Source organism: Balaenoptera acutorostrata, chromosome 4 (assembly GCF_949987535.1).
Source record: "Balaenoptera acutorostrata chromosome 4, mBalAcu1.1, whole genome shotgun sequence".
NCBI lineage: Eukaryota > Metazoa > Chordata > Mammalia > Artiodactyla > Balaenopteridae > Balaenoptera > Balaenoptera acutorostrata.
In genome coordinates, this window is record NC_080067.1 from 91454878 (window position 1) to 91471897 (window position 17020).

At 35.9% G+C, this 17020-nt stretch overlaps 1 protein-coding gene across 1 annotated transcript in view; it reads left to right on the plus strand.

The window, feature by feature from the left end:
* CFAP44 (cilia and flagella associated protein 44) overlaps window positions 1-17020 on the plus strand; it is a 118515-nt gene that overhangs the window by 46338 nt on the left and 55157 nt on the right. The window contains exons 16-19 of the mRNA XM_007181919.3: window positions 6579-6740; window positions 7799-8029; window positions 15243-15388; window positions 15997-16267. Of these exons, the coding sequence (XP_007181981.2) occupies window positions 6579-6740; window positions 7799-8029; window positions 15243-15388; window positions 15997-16267 (810 nt within the window). The remainder of the gene's footprint in view (window positions 1-6578; window positions 6741-7798; window positions 8030-15242; window positions 15389-15996; window positions 16268-17020) is intronic.

Consider the following 17020-nt stretch of genomic DNA (forward strand, 5'->3'; position numbering starts at 1 on the left):
GATGATTTTGTCATTTTATCGCAAAATATAACCCAACATCTTCCACTTGAATAAGATTACTTAAGAATGTGTGCATAGAACATACAATTGGGTAAGGGTCTGCATTAGCTCATGGAGTATTAGGTGGCTCAATTCAACCTTTTCATGAGGATAAATAAAAGGTTTGACAGAATAACCAAGGAATCTTATTGGTGGTGTGAAATGTAGCACAAATACTGGGAAAACTTCAAGTACCGAAAGCTGATTCTGCTAAGAGGGCAGGCATATTCTGATCAAAAGGAAAAAAAGAAAGAAAGAAAGAAAAAAGGAGCCTCAAAAATTGGCTATCTTTTTGATGTCCTCCTTAGTCTATGGAGACTCATGTTCAAGATGAGGGCATAGCAAAGGAAGAAATTATGACAAACCTTCACTAACTTAAGCTTTTTTATTTTTTATTTTTCTTTTAAGATTTAAACAATGAACCAGCTAAAGGATCCATTCTAATTCACTATTTTTTTCTAACTCTCCCTCCATCCATCTTCCTCTCCTCCTTGGCAACCACTAACTAAAGCTTATATCCCCCAAAACTATGTACTAAGATAAAGATGAGCCATAAGTTAAATAGCTCTAAAATGCACACTTATGGTCCTGTGTTGGATCACCCAAGTGATTTGGAAATCTTCAAATATTAAAATTGGAATAATGTAGTTCTAGACTAATAGGAACCCCAGAAGACCTCAGGAGAAAGAAACTCTTTCCTTCTCTACAGGGGAAAAATATTCTAACATCAAGTAAAGAAAGGTTGATTGGAAATTCCAATAAATTGTTTCTCTAACATTATTTCCAATGTCTGGATGCTTGAAGGGAATAAGCTGATGAAGTCATGTAGAGACATGTGACCTTGATTTATATTTTGGGTATCTATGAGTCAAGCTATTCCTTGGATAAGGAATGTTGTTGCTGCCATTGGCTGTATCAGGCAGACAGACATTGTTAATGGCTCAAGATTCTATAAAAATATTGATGAACTAGTTGTTGGCCAGGGTATCCAGTGCTAAGATGACTACCAGAAGTATCTCCAAATATGTTGACCCTTGGGTCCTGACCTTTATCATGGGTGTCTTGGTTAAGGGATGTAAAACAGCAACTTTCCAGTGGGTTTATCATGCATGATGGTAGTTGATACCATGTGTACAGTGTATGACTGTATATTAATCTTGTATTTTACAACTTTATTCTAATACAGACTTTAGGGTTTTTCTATATATAGTATCATGTCATCTGTAAAAAAAAGTGAGTTTTATTCTACCCTTCCAATTTGTCTTATTTTTCTTATTTGATTGCTGTGGCTAGGCCTTCCAATACTATGTTAAAAATATTAATAGAATTGGTGAGAGTGGGCATCCTTGTCTTCTTCCCGATTTTAGAGGAAAAGCTTACAGTTTTTCACTATTGAGTATGATGATAGCTCTGCATTTGTCATAAACGGCCTTTTTTATGTTGAGGTATGTTCCCTCAATGCCAACATTGATAAGTTTTTTTTTTTTAATCAGGAATGGATGTTGAATTTTGTGAAATGCTTTTTCTGCATCTATTGAGATGATAATGTGATTTTTATCATTCATTTTGTTAATGTGCTGTATCGTATTGATTTTTGTGGATATTGAACCATCCTTGCATCTCTGGAATAAATCCCACTTGATCATGATGTATGATCGTTTTTATATATGATCTTTTCTACATATTGCTGAATTTTGTTTTCTAATATTTTGTTAAGGATTTTTGCTATTGACCTGTAATTTTCTTTTTTTTGTACTGTATTTGGTTTTGATATCAGGGTAATGGTGGCCTCATAGAATGAATTTGGAAGTGTTCCCTCTTCAATTTTTTGGAACAATTTGAGAAGGATAGGTATTAGATCTCTTTATATATTTGGTAGAATTCTCCTGTGAAGTGGGAAGTCCCAGATGCATATATGTTAATGAATGTTATATTCTCTTCTTGTATTGATCCCTTTATCACTGCATAATGCCCTTCTTTGTCTTTTGTATAAAATTTGTTTTAAAGTCTACTTTGTCCTATATGAGTATTGCTACCCCAGCTTTCTTGTCATTTGCATTTGCATGAAATATATTTTCCCCTCATTTTCAGTCTCTGTGTGTCTTTAGCTTTGAAGTGAGTCTTTTGTAAGCAGCATATGGATGGGTTTTTTTTTTTTAAACCCAATGAGCCACCCATAATTCTTTGTTGAAGTATTTGGTCCACTGACATTTAAATTAATTATTTATAGGCATGTACTTATTGCTATTTTGTTACTTGTTTTCTGGCTGTTTTTGTAGGTCTTCTGTGTTCTTTTAGTTTCTTCACTTGTGGTTCATCCTGTTTGGGAATCTCTGTGCTTCCTGTACCTGGATATCTATTTCCTTCTGCAGGTTTGGGAAGTTTTCAGCCATAATTTCATCAAATAGATTTTCAACTCCTTTCTCTCTTTCTCTTCTCCTTCTGGGATCTCTATAATGGGAATGTTAGTATGCTTGATGGTGTCCCAGAGGTCCCTTAAACTATCCTCATTTTTAAAATTTGTTTTTCTTTTTGCTATTCTGATTGGGTGATTTCCATTATTCTACCTTCAAGATCACTTATGCTTTCTTCTGTATCACTTAGTTTGCTCTAATTCCTTCTAGTGTGTTTTCCATTTGTTACTGTATTCTTCAGCTCTGATTATTTTCTATATTTTTCTAGTTTTTGTTAAAATTCTCACGTGTTCATCTATTCTTTTTTCAAATTCAGTTAGCATACTTATTACTAATGCTTTGAGCTCTTTATCTGGTAAATTGTTTCTGTTTCATTAATTGTCTTGTTTTTTTCAGGGTTTCTTTCCCTTGTTCTTTTGTTTGTAACAAATTCCTCTGTCCTCTCATTTTGTTTAACTTTCTCTGTCTCTACTCCTACTTTTCCCAAAATTTCACACTGGTTTTTTGTGTCGTATGAATGACAGATCTTCCATATTTTCTAGCTTAAAAAAATCTCTCCAGGCTGTATTTTACAGATTTCTTCTCGTATTTTCTACTGACTAGTAATCTCTTCAGTTATCTGGTGTTAAAGCCATCCTTTGTGATCTTATTTTCAACTTCTGTATTTTTTAGTTCTTGAAGTTTTATTTGGTTGTTTTTCATATTTGTTTTGTTAGTTTTATATTTTTTGTTCCCTGTGGATACTTCTATATTCCTTTAAATATAGTAAGCATAATTGTTTTTTGGGCTGAGTCTGATAATTTCAACATCTGAAGTCTTTATGGATTTTTTTTGGTATTTGTTTTGTTGACTCTCACTCCTGATGTCTTATTTCTAATGTGTCTGGTTATTTTATCTTCACGGATATGGATTGATCATATCTTCACTGAATGAATAAATGAATACCCTTTTCTGTACTCGAAAAAATTCTATTCTGAGGAGAAAAGTGTGAAAGGATACACATCAACTTCTTAGCACTCATTGTATCTGTTTGGGGTCAGGGAGAGAAGTATAATAGTTAACTTTTATTTCATTTGTGGCAATATTTATGTATTACTTTTATGACTTGACTCATAAAATAGAAACACAGCTCCTCTGAGGCTCTTATAACTTGGCTATATCACCTTCTATCTTTTTATATTGCTGTTATCTTCTGACCACCTGGTCAAGCCTGCCCCTTTATTAAAATTTTGAGAATATGGTTATCTTTCTCTTTATCCAAAGTGTAAACAATTATCCTGAATGATACTAACACCATGTGCCTAGTCAATCAAATCACATCAGCCTCTGAGCTTCTTTACCTCTTCATTTCCCATGACCTTTACAGTTTATCCACACACTTTCACAGCCACCCACTGGGCACTACTACCACCAGTTTATTAGTTTACTAGGGCTTCCATAACAAAATACCACAGTCTGGGTGGCTTAAAGAACAGGAATTTATTTTCTCACAGTTTTTTAGGCTAGAAGTTTAAGATCAAGGTGCTGACAGGTTTGATTTCTTCTGAGACCTCTCTCCTTGGCTTGCAGATGGCCACCTTCTCACTGTGTCCTCACATGATTGTCCCTCTGTGTCCTAATCTCCCCTTCTTACAAGGACACCAGTCCTATTGGATTAGGACCCACCCTAACAACTGTATTGTAACATAATTACCTGCTTAAAGGCCCCATCTCCAAATACAGTCACATTCTGAGATACTGGGGGTTAGGACTTCTGCATAAGAATTTGGGGGGCCATGATTCAGACTACAATGTCTTGTAAGAACTCAACTTTAAAAGTCAACTATTCAGATATCTCACATTCTAACCTCAACCTCTCTTCTATCCAGCCTGTTAACTTAGCTACTTCTGCTCTACTTGTTCTCTGAAGTCACAGGCACCCCTTGTTCATTCACCATTTGCTTTCCCTCACTCATTAGTCCACTCTTGTCTTAAGTTCCCCCTATATCCGGCTTAAATGGCATGATTCTTTTCAGTAGGGTTCAATAGCACTCTTCCAATGCCTTGAGCTCCCTTCTCTTTTTTTCATACACTTCTGGCAAAAATCCGTCCCTGAATGCCCCCAACTGATTTATATTTGCCTACAGTGATTACCAAGGGCAGCTGGAGATAGTCGTACATCAGGGAAGATTAGCTTCTCCATAATTTAGTGACTCTAATGGCCTCAACACAACTCGTGGTATGGCTTAGCAATCCTATGACATTGTTCTTATCAACTCTCTCTTTCACCCACAATGAACACTTAAAAACGCCTCCTCTCCTCAAAGCTTCAAGCCTCCTACTAGCTCGCTCACTCTCATTCTCAGCATCACTTATTTCATAGAGTAGGAGCCCTCTGCCAAGAACTCCTTTACCTTCCCACTACCAAACGTAAAATTCTGTTACCTCTTCATGTATCTGCTCCTCTTCCCTTTTTTTTTTTTTTTTTTTTTTTTTACAATAAAGGTGCTGTGTGCCTTCCTACTTGAGGCCAATTCTCCCTTGTGACCTTTGGATTCTACTCCCACTTTTTTCAACATTTCACACATTTATTTTCTCTTTTCTGTCATATAAATTTAACCTTGCCTGTTAAATGGATTATTTCCATCAGTATTTAAATATATTCAAGACTCTCTCATGTATAAAAAATAAATTCCTTGACTTCATGTTCTCTTCCAGTCACTGCTCCATCTTTCTCCTCCCAGTTTCCTTAAGGCGATTGTTTATTCCCACGAACTGCATTTCCTTAACACCTACTCCTTCCTTTACACATTCTTACAAGTTTCTTGTGTCTCATAATTCCACCAGATCAGCTCTTCTAAAGATACCGGTGGTATCCATTTAACAGTTTTAGTTCTTATATTCTTGCCCTCTTAGCCTCAATTGACCTTGTTGACCCTCACTTCCTCTTTGAAATACCATCTTTCTTTGATTTGGGGGACATTATGCTCTCCTTCCTTCTCTTACATCTTGTCACTCCTTCTCAGTCTCCCTCACTCAGCCATTGAGTGTTGTTTCCCCAAGGCTCTGTCCCAGTCTCTCTTCTCACTCTGTTCTCTTCACCTAGGTGATACCACCAAGGCCACAACTTTTTTAAAAGCCCAAATATGCCACAAGATATTTGCACATGGTATGTCCTTTACATAGCATGCTCCCTCAAACCCTCCCCTAAGTCATTATAAAAATATCTTCTACTCATCCTTCACCTTGAAACTTAGGTACCACCTTCTCAGGAAGCCTTGTACAACCTCCTTACTCTTGCGGTACCTCTGCAACGCTTATTGCGGTTATAATTTGCATTTATTTATATGAGTTGTTAAATGACAGGCTCTCCCATTGGAGGTAAGCTTCATAATGGCAGAGACAATCCCTATTTTTCTTATTATAATTTTGCCTCTAGCCCTCTACAAAATTCTGAACACATAATAGGTGTATAATAAGTATAGAATAAAATAACTGAATGAATAAACATTTCGAATAAACATTTTGAATAACGTTTCTGTAGACTATCAAGATGGGGATTTCCCACACATGGTTAAATACATGATTTTGGACTGGACTAGAGAGATTAATCTGGAGTCTAATTGCTTGTGAGTGGTAATGAAGCCTTGATCGGATATAAGATTTCCCAGGGCATGTTTATGGAGAGAAAGAAGAATAGGGAAGTGAACAAAAATCTTGGGGACAGCCACATTAAATGAACTCAGGCAGAGAGAGGATGATCCATCAAAGGAGGCTGAGGTTGTATATGCCATTCACATACTGCAGATTTTCCTTGGCAGTCCTAATTTTAATATTCTGCCCTTTGGGCTAACATTTCACAACCAAATTTTTGGCTCAGAAAATATGGCATCTATAAGGGAAATGAATCTAAATCTAATTTTAACACTTAGCTTATTAATTAACAATGATATAATTGTACTAATAATTGTGTATAGTGATTAATAAGATTGACTAAGTTCCTCACTGTGGTTATTACTGGTAATAAGTATCTTTTAAAAATGGCTAATATACATAGCAATTATAGTTTGCCTGGTTTAAAATCTTTTTGAACTGTGCTTCAAAAATTTGCCTAAATGTAAATGATATGTTTTAATTTTTTTTTAGCCTGAAAGTACTTTACTGATTATTTGTGAGAATGGCTATGTTCTTGAAGCTCCATTTCCAACTATAAAGGAGGAGGAGGAGGACCATGATGTAGTTTCCTATGAAATCAAAGACATGTGTATAAAATGTTTCCATTTCTCAAGTGTCAAATCTAAGATTCTGGTATGAAATACCCTTGAAGCATTGTCTTCTAATTTTTTTTCTTTCTTAGAATATAAAATATCCTGTGTTAAGTGCTGGGAAAATACGAAGAAGAATAAGACATAGACTTTTACTTTAAGGAGCTTATTTGGTAGAAAGCAGCTTATTGTATTAGAAGGTGGTAATGAGTAGATATTAAAATCACAGTGCAAAGAAAAGAATTTTAGGGGCACGCAGAGGAAAGAAGATATGATTCTGATAGAGGGGTGAGAGGAGGTCAAGGATGACTTCATGGAGGTGATATTTAGTATTTAAAGAATGGGAAGGATTTTGACAGGTTGAAAATGAGGAGGAAGGCAATAAAAGCTGGGAGAACATCCTGAGGGAAGGCAGAGTTGCAAGAGTTTTGGTGTTTTTGAGAAATGAAGAATGGACCATGAGGCAGAGGGATGCAATTTGTGGAGGGGTGTGACAGGAGTCTGTGACCACCACATGGAACCCCTTAAATATTAGCCAAGATGTTTTAATTTAATTTTTGGGCCATTGAAATCCATTTTGAATTTTTGAGGAGGAGATTGATGTGATGAGATCATATAAATTTGGAAGTTAATTTTAAGAGGTAAATGGAATAAAGAGGTAAAAGATGGGAGGTAGGGATGCCAGTGCTAGGGGGCTTTTGCAATAGCCAGTTGATAGAGGCTGAGGGCCTAAATCACTGTACCGCTAAAGATAGAAACAGCTTCCCTCGTGGACTATTTCAGTCCACCAAATTCATGGATTGACAGTGATAGGCTCTGATGGAAACTATATTTAACTTCTCTATGAGGAAAAAAAAAGGCAAAATAATTTCTGTAAAACCAGGATCAATGGGAGTTATGCAGAAAGTCATTCCAATGATTTGAAAATTTTAACAATAAAAATATATTCCCAACTTGATAATAATCTTTAAATGACATTATTTGTTACATTAGAGCTGTGAATTTTTCTAGGACTCTATCTTCCTCCTACTTTCTTTAATAATAGTGTGAATGAATGAATGAATTACAGTTTTTTTAATCTCAATATCTCTTTTGCACAAGAGATTAATAGAAATTGCAAAGAGAAAGAAACAAAAGGAGTTGAAGGAGAAGGAAAAGGAAGAAAGGAGGAAAAGCCCAGAAGCAGAGATGGGAGAAGATGGAGAAAAGGAACTCCAGGGGGAAGAAGAAGAGGAAGAGGAGGAGCCATTACCCAAAATCTTTATTCCTTTAACCCCCTGTCACATCCTCTGTGGATTTTACTCTGGGCCAGGGAAGTTCTGGGTTTCTTTGGTAAGTAATAATGTAATAAATTTTTATCTCAACCCTAATCTAATTATAGGTATTATTTTCCATCACTTTCTTACTTCCTTACTCTATGGTAAGACTCCAGCTGTTAACTACTACTGAAGGTGTGAATTTTGATGAATGAATGTGAGTTTGTTTTTATACCATCTTAATATGTTTTATATGTCTACTTATTGTATCTGTTATCTGCGACAATCACACGTTTCAGAAGGTCAAAGGGGAGGAGAATCAAAGGTAGAAGGGCAAAGGGCTAAGGGGTATTCCAGCTGTGTTTGTCGTTTTAAAATTTTGAATATGATGGCAGCACAGTCCACTAGACTTTTGCTTACCTTTCATTATCTACAACTATGCTGTGTGGCTGCATGGAAGTCTGGGAAAATGACTGTTTTTAGATGGTCACATTGCCACCCTGAGTGAAATTGGGACTTGGCTAATAAGGAAGAAGAGAAAAATGCGAGGCAAGTACCTGCGAATGTTACAATAATGTGACAATTACATCCCCTAATTATATATTTTCTACTCTTATAAAATATTTTATTGATCTATTACAAAGCAAGATTTCCTTCATTATGAATTTGTCACAAATTTCAATTCCATTCACCAAAAAAGTAATAATTGACATAAAAGTATATGTGAAAGACTATCTCCAATTCGTAAGTGGTATCAGATCTTTGGCCAGGCCAGGAGACTGCCTAGCTGAGTACTGTTGCTATAAGGAGTGATGAGAGTTAACTTCACTCCTCTTCAACATTTCTTAGAAATATATCTTTGATAGCAACTTCTAAGGAGACAAGCAGCAAGAAGGATAGAAAGTAGTGATGGAGGCACCTTAGGATTCCATGTAGTAGTGCCTTGAGCTTTTATCTTCTGTGCTTTATGAAACAATTATCGATGGCTACTGTTGTGTGGGGTTCACGGGGTAAAGGAATAATTAAGACATGATCCTGCCTTCTGAAAGTTCCCTCATATCATGAGGGAGAGAGGCGCAGAAACAATTGTACAGTAATATAATAGAGTTCTAGTGTCCTTGAAACATATGTAAGAATTATTAATTATTTAACAAGCATATTTAATGCTTACCTTTAGGGGTGCCAGATAAGTATTACATGGGACATACTTACACTAAAAACATATTTGTTGTTTATCTGAAATTCAAATTAACTGTGCATCCTGCATTTAAAAACTTTTTTCCTGGTTTTACTGAGATATAATTGACATGCAGCATTGTGTAATTTAAGGTATATAGCATAATGATTTGACTTGCATGTATCATGAAATGATTACCACAATAAGTTTAGTTAACATTCATTCTGTATTTTTATTTGCTAAATCTGGAAACCTGCTTATTCTATACCAGGCACCATTCTAAGTGATCACCCTATAAAATAAGCGCTCTTCATAATTTGCATTTTACATAAGAAGAAACCAAGGAGTGGAGAGGTTAGGTAACTTATCTGAGGTTGTATAATTAATGAGAGGTGGAACCAGGATCTGGACTCAGGCAGTCTCGGTCTAGAGTCCACGCTCTTAACCATTAAACTACACCAGCATACAAGGTCAAGGCATAGTTCAGAAGTGACACTAACCCTGCTTGACTCAACTATTTGCCAACTCTGTGCCTGCATCCAAGCAGATGCTGCAGAAAACCAGTCTCATTCTGAAGGCACGACCACAGTTCTCAAATCAACACTCACAGTGCAGGCTGGTTCTACTGCCCAGCCATGTTCACTTTCCCACTTTCCAAATTATCGCTTTAATTCTTCTCCCATCAATCATTTTGTACCTTCCCTCAATTTCTCATGATAACCTTATCTCACATTTCTTTTCTTTTTTCTTTTTCTTTTTTTTTTTGGCCCCGCTGAGCGGCTTACAGGATCTTAGTTCCCCAACCAGGGATTGAACCTGGGCCCCGGCAGTGAAAGCGCAGGGTCCTAACCACGGGACCGCCAAGGAATTCCCATCTCACATTTCACTAAGAAAATAAAATAAAAACAATCAGATAGAATTTCCTTATCTTGTCTTAATGAGATCTAATGTCCTATGGAGATCCATACACGTTTGTCTGCTATTGTTAACAATTGGTGAATGGTCCCCTGCAACTTTCCAAGGACACTATTCCGACACTATGGCCTCTTGATCCCATCCCCTCTCACTTTCTCAAAGATTTTACTCCTGAAATAAACTAGCTGGTCTCCTGTATCTTCAACCTCTCTCTGTTTACTCAGTTCTTATCGTCAGCACATAAACATGCCCCTAGTACTTGAATTTTTTTCTTTCACATCTCTTTTCTTCTCATCCACTGCTCCTTTATAGGAAAACTTGAAAGAGTTGTCTGTAGTCACTGGCTTCATTTCTTCACCTCCTATTTGGTTTTTAACACATTCCAGTCAGGTTTCTAGCTCCACCACTTCAAGTCATCAAAGATTTTCCTACTGCCAAGCTCAGTGGTCACTTCTCTGTCCATTTGACCTCTCCGAAACATTTGATAAAGTTAACTCTCCATTCTTCTTAAAGCATTTTCTTTTTTGGCTTCCATGACACCACCATCTGCTGGCCACTCCTTTTTAGCCTCTTTTGCTGCCCTCTTATATGTTGAACTAGCTTTGAACTTTGAAGTACTCTAGGATGTGGTCTTGGGTGCCCTCTTTCTTGCTAGATGATTTTATCTGGTCCCAAGATTTTAAATATCAAATATAAGCCAATAAATTTCATTTTTATCTCTAGTCTTGACCTCCCCTCTCATATTCGGAATTGTATGTCCAACTTGACATCACTACTTGGCACCTCAAAATAGACATGCCCAAAATATAACTTTTTTTAAAAAAAATATTTATTTATTTTTATTTTGGCTGCTCTGGGTTTTAGTCACGGCACATGGAATCTTTAGTTGCGGCATATGGGATCTTTAGTTGCGGCATGTGGACTTCTTAGTTGTGGTGTGCGGACTTCTTAGTTGTGGTGTGTGGATTTCTTAGTTGTGGCATGTATGCAGGATCTAGTTCCCCAACCAGGGATCGAACCTGGGCCCCCTGCATTGGGAGCACAGAGTCTTACCCACTGTACCACCAGGAAAATCCCCAAAATATAACTTTTAAATCACACTTGCCCTGTGCAAACCTGCTCCATCTCCATCTCAGTAAATGGGACAACCATCCATCCAGTTACTAAGCCAAAACTCAGAGTTGTTAATGATTCTTTTCTTTCCTTTACCTTTGATATTCTTATTTCAAAGTATGTCTTTTGTAAGCAGTACATGGTTATGCTTTTCTTTTTAATCCTGTAGTAAAATCTTTATTTTAATAGAACACTGTGTCCTTTTATATTTAATGTAATGGCTAATATAGTTTAGATTAAATCTACCATCTCATTATTTCTGTTTATCACACCAATTCTACATTTGGTTTTTCACCTTCTATCAGATGATTAGGTAGTTTTTCCCCCAATTTTCCTCCTCTATTAGGTTATTAGTTATACATTTTTTTTTACTATTTTTTTTTTTAGTGATGATGCTAAATGTCATAGTATATATCCTTAATTTAATATAATTTGGTACAAATTTATTCTTTTACTAGCTCTAGAGAAAAAAGATCTTAGGGCACTTTAGTGTTGTGTATCCTCCCCAACACCTCATTGTCACACTGTGTGTGTGTGTGTGTGTGTGTGTGTGTATATATATATATATATATATATATATATATATATATATATATATATATATACACACACACACACACACACACATATATATGTATATATAAGTTTTGGGGTTTTTTTTTTGCCTTATAGTGCCTATTTTGCCTTTAAAACCTTTAGTTCTTCTGTATATTTTCTTTTTAAAACTTTGATATCTTCTTATCATCTTTTGTCTTCCATTCTGCCATCCATGTCTTTTTTTTTTTAATTTATATTTGGCTGCATTGGGTTTTTGTAGCTGTGTGGGGGCTACTCTTCATTGTGGTGCGTGGGCTTCTCGTTGTGGTGGCTTCTCTGTTGCAGAGCATATCCTCTAGGTGCGCGGGCTTCAGTAGTTGTGGCACGCAGGCTCAGTAGTTGTGGTTTGCGGGCTCTAGAGCACAGGCTCAGTAGTTGTGGTGCACGGGCTTAGTTGCTTCATGGCATGTGGGATCTTCCTGGACCAGGGATCGAACCTGTGTCCCCTGCATTGACAGGCAGATTCTTAACCACTGCGCTACCATGTACACCTTTTTATTGTTATTTTTTGTAACCTATGCATCGTTTTTTCTTTTGTTGCTTTGAAGATTTTGTGTTAAAAGGTGTAACTTCTTTATTTTTTAATTGAAGTACAGTTGATTTACAGTGTTGTGCCAGTCTCTGCTGTACAGCAACGTGACTCAGTTATACACATGCAGACTTTTTTTCATATTCTTTTCCACTATGGTTTATCACAGGATATTGAATATAGTTCCCTGTGCTATACAGTAGGACCTTGGTGTTTATCCATCCTATATATAATAGTTTACATCTGCTAATCCCACACTCCCAGTCCTTCCCTCTCCTACCCTCCTCCCACTTGGCAACTACAAGTCTGATCTCTATGTCTGTGAGTCTGTTTCTGTTTTGTAGCTAGGTTCATTTGTGCCATATTTTAGATTCCACATATAAGTGATATCATATGGTATTTGTCTTTCTCTTTTTGACTTACTTCAGTTAGTATGATAATCTCTAATTTCATCCATGTTGCTGTAAATGGCATTATTTCATTCTTTTTTATGGCCGAGTAGTATTCCATTGTATATATGTACCACATCTTCTTTATCCATTCATCTGTCAATGGACATTTAGGTTGTTTCCATGTTTGGGCTATTGTGAATAGTGCTGCTATGAACATAGGGGTGCATGTATCTTTTGAATTATAGTATTGTCTGTGTATATGCCCAGGAGTGGGATTGCTGGATCATATGGTAATTCTAATTTTAGTTTTCTGAGCAACCTCCATACTGTTTTCCATAGTGGCTGCCCCAACTTACATTTCCACCAACAGTGTAGGAGGGTTCCCTTTTCTCCACACTCTCTCTAGCAATTGTTATTCGTAGACTTTTTAATGATGGCCATTCTGACAAGTGTGAGGTGGTACCTCATTGTAGTTTTGATTTGCATTTCTCTAGTAATTAGTGATGTTGAGCATCTTTTCATGTGCCTGCTAGCCATCTGTATGTCTTCTTTGGAGAAATGTCTATTTAGGTCTTCTGTCCATTTTTTGATTGGGTTGTTTGTTTTTTTGTTGTTGAGTTGTATGAGCTGTTTGTATATTTTGGAGATTAAGCCCTTGTCTGTCACATCATTTGCAAATATTTTCTCCCATTCCATAGGTTGTCTTTTTTTGTTTTTTTTTTATGGTTTCCTTTGCTGTGCAAAAGCTTGTAAGTTTGATTAGGTCCCATTTGTTTATTTTTGTTTTTATTTCTGTCGCCTTGGGAGACTGACCTAAGAAAACATTGGTATGATTTATGTCAGAGAATGTTTTGCTTATGCTCTCTTCTAGGAATTTTATGGTGTAATGTTAAAAGGTGTAAATTCTTCATATATCTTGCTTGTGGGTCATTGCATTTCTTGTACTTCAACACATTTGTATTCAGTTTTAGAAAATTCTCAGACATTTATCGACCACAATATTGCTTCTGGTCCATATTTTTAGTCTCTTCTTGTAGGATTCTAATTTTGTGTATATTAATCATTATCATTATGTCCCATGTAGATCTTACACTCCTTTTTAAAAAATTTTACATCTGTATTTTCTCTCTCCTGCCTTACTCTATTTTTTCTGATTCTGTTCCAGCTTCACAACTCTAGTTTTAGCTGTGTCTAGTTGCTTTTAAACCAATCTATTGAATTCTAATTTTTGTCATTTTATTTTTCAGTTCTAGAATTTTTATTTTTTCCATTATCTACTTTTTTATAGATCCTAATTGACTTCTTTCTGTATTGCCTTCAAAGTCCTTAAATATATTAATCAGAGTTATTTTGAAGTCCATTTTGAAAACACCTCTATCACTATTTCTTGTACTTTTGTTTCTTTGGTCTATTTTTTTTTTGATTTTCAATCAAGACTTTTCTTTGTTAGTATACCTAGTTTTTTTTTTAAATTGAATGCTGGCTCTTGTCTGTGAAAAACTGTAGCATCAGCTTGAGTCTCTGTATATTGCTATTGTCTCCTGGAATTTATTTTTGGTTCTGGAAAGCAACTAGAAATCCTAGATCAGTTTCATCCAGTCAGTGACTGAGATGACTTGAAATTAGGTTTTACTTCCTACGAGGGCCAGTCTATTTCTGGTTTATCCATACGTGTGGGATATAGTGCTCCAGGGTTGCAATGGAAAGCCCAGTGGAAGGTGTGTTTACAATGGCTCCTTCTTCTTGGAGGACCCTGGGAATTCTTTGCCTTTCCCTAAGCCCATGACACTACAGATTGCTCTGCTCAACTTCTTAACCTCTCAGCTGCCACTTTCAGAACTGGCAGTTGCCTTAGGGAGAAAAAAAATCTCCTAGACTGGAAATCTCTGAAAAGCATGATCTACAAAACTCTATTGTTAAATACTGCTTATGCTGAATAATCCTTAAAATAAAATGGAATTCAGTATGTAGATAGAAATGATATCTCTCCTGTATTGTCTTTTTTTAATATTTATTTTTATTTATTTATTTTGGCTGTGTTGGATCTTCATTGCAGCATGTGAAATCTTTCATTGCAGTGCATGGGCTCTTCCTTGCGGCACACGAGCTCGATAGTTGCAGCGCGTGGGCTCCAGAGTGCATGGGCTCTGTAGTTGTGGGCGCATGGGCTCTCTAGTTGAGGTGCACGGGCTCAGTAGTTGCAGCACACAGGCTTAGTTGCCCCGTGGCATGTGGATCCCAGTTCCCCAACAAGGGATCGAACCCACGTCACCTGCATTGGGAGGCAGATTCTTAACCACTGGACCACCAGGGAAGTCCCTCTTGTATTGTCTTTTAAGTGGGAACAAATCATTGTAAGATGTTTTATTTTTATAATTATGTAGTTGCATATAAATGAATAATAGGTTTTATAAAGCATCTCTATCTGTAACCATAGAAATTATACAAAAGTATATGTTTTAAGACACCTATTTTATGTGTTAAAATTTGAAATAATCAAAAACTCCTCATGTGGTCATAGGTTTCTTATATTCAGGTACTACTATGTTATTTATCTCTTTTCCAGGGTGGCTATGATTCTGGTTTTCTATATCACTGTGAGTTTCCCCCATATGACAAAAACAGTGATATCACAGAAAAGAAAGATGAACCTTTTGATTTCCGTCTTCTTGAGGATACAGAGGATAATCCCATCACAACTATCACTTTCAGGTGACCAGAATTTCAGAAAGCTTTAAAAAAAACTATATCCCATTACTGTCTGTTTTTGTCCATCATTAATATTGTCAATTTTAAAGATCTGTCCAAATGGAAGAGTACTCAAACAATGTTTAGTTAAATAAATCAAGTGACTAAAGTAGAATCTAAGCTACTCCTGAAACTACTTCAATCCCTTCTATCAAATATTCTGTCAGAATTTATCACACAGTTGAATTGTATGGATTTTCTTTCTGTTACTTAGGAGGATGCTATTGCACAGTCAGATAATGAAAGTTCTGGGTTACAGTGATTCTGGAAAGATCACTAACTGAATCATTAGTCCTTTAATAATTAAGAATTAAGCATATATGCTGGTCATTCTTTTGAAGACCGAATATAATAGCTCCAAATTTCAAATTGTCTTTTTCTCCTTCTACAATTTTGTATTAGTTTGCTAGAGCTGCCATAGTTTGTTAGGGCTTCAGCATATGAATTTTGTGGGGACACAATTTACTCCATAACATCTTTGTTTTTAAAACTTTAGTCATTTGTAAATTAATTTAAAATTAAACATTTTCAGATTAATATGAAGAACGATTTACTTTCCTTTTGTTTCATAGCATTAACCAAGAAATGATGTTTTGTGGAATGCAAAATGGAGCAATTCGAGTCTATATCCTAAGTAAGAATGATCCTTCATTGACCAATATGGAGGACTACTGGCACTTCAGTATGCATGACAATAATTATGGATGCATTAAAGCCATCTCCACTAGCTTTGATGACCGTTTCTTGGTGACTACTGGAGCAGACAGTAATATCTTTGTTTTCAACATTTTTTCTGAATTTGAGTTAAAGAAAGTCATGAAAGCCAAAGTGCCATCTCCCAGGGTATGTAACTGACTAATAATAATAACTTTATTTTAATATTGTGATGTTAAAATGCTCATATTCTTTAAAAATGAAACTATTTAGACACAAATACCTTGCAGTCTAATCTTCCTACCAGTATTATAATTTTGCCTTTCTGGTACCTCTGTTATCAAATATTAAAGATGTTGAATTCACCTTATTACTAAAGGTGTAGAAGTCCCTCTATTTAAAAGGCTGTCAATTTTTCTGTCTCCATCACTTTCACAAAGTTTTTGTTTTCAAGATGCCCAACTTTTTTCAGATATATTTTGCTTTCTATTTATTCATTTGCTTATTGAAGAGGCATATGTGGGATGTATACCATAATTTGTACCTTTGAAAGGGGTTGTAAAAATATTATTATCTTTAGTATTAGAATAAGAGAGTGTCATCAAAGATTCAGATAAATTATTGTATTCTTAAACAGAATACATTATTGGCTTTGTAATGAAGATTGAGGGTTTGAATCCCCAAATTATATCCCTTTGTCCTATCACAAGACCTAAATTTTCTATTATCAAAATGGTTCCTTTGGAGAGAAGAGCTAACACCTATCCTTCTCAAACTCTTCCAAAAAATTGCAGAGGGAAGAACACTCCCCAACTCGTTCTACAAGGCCACCATCATCCTGATACCAAAACCAGACAAGGTATCACAAAAAAAGAAAATTACAAACCAATATCACTGATGAACATAGATGCAAAAATCCTCAACAAAATACTAGCAAACAGA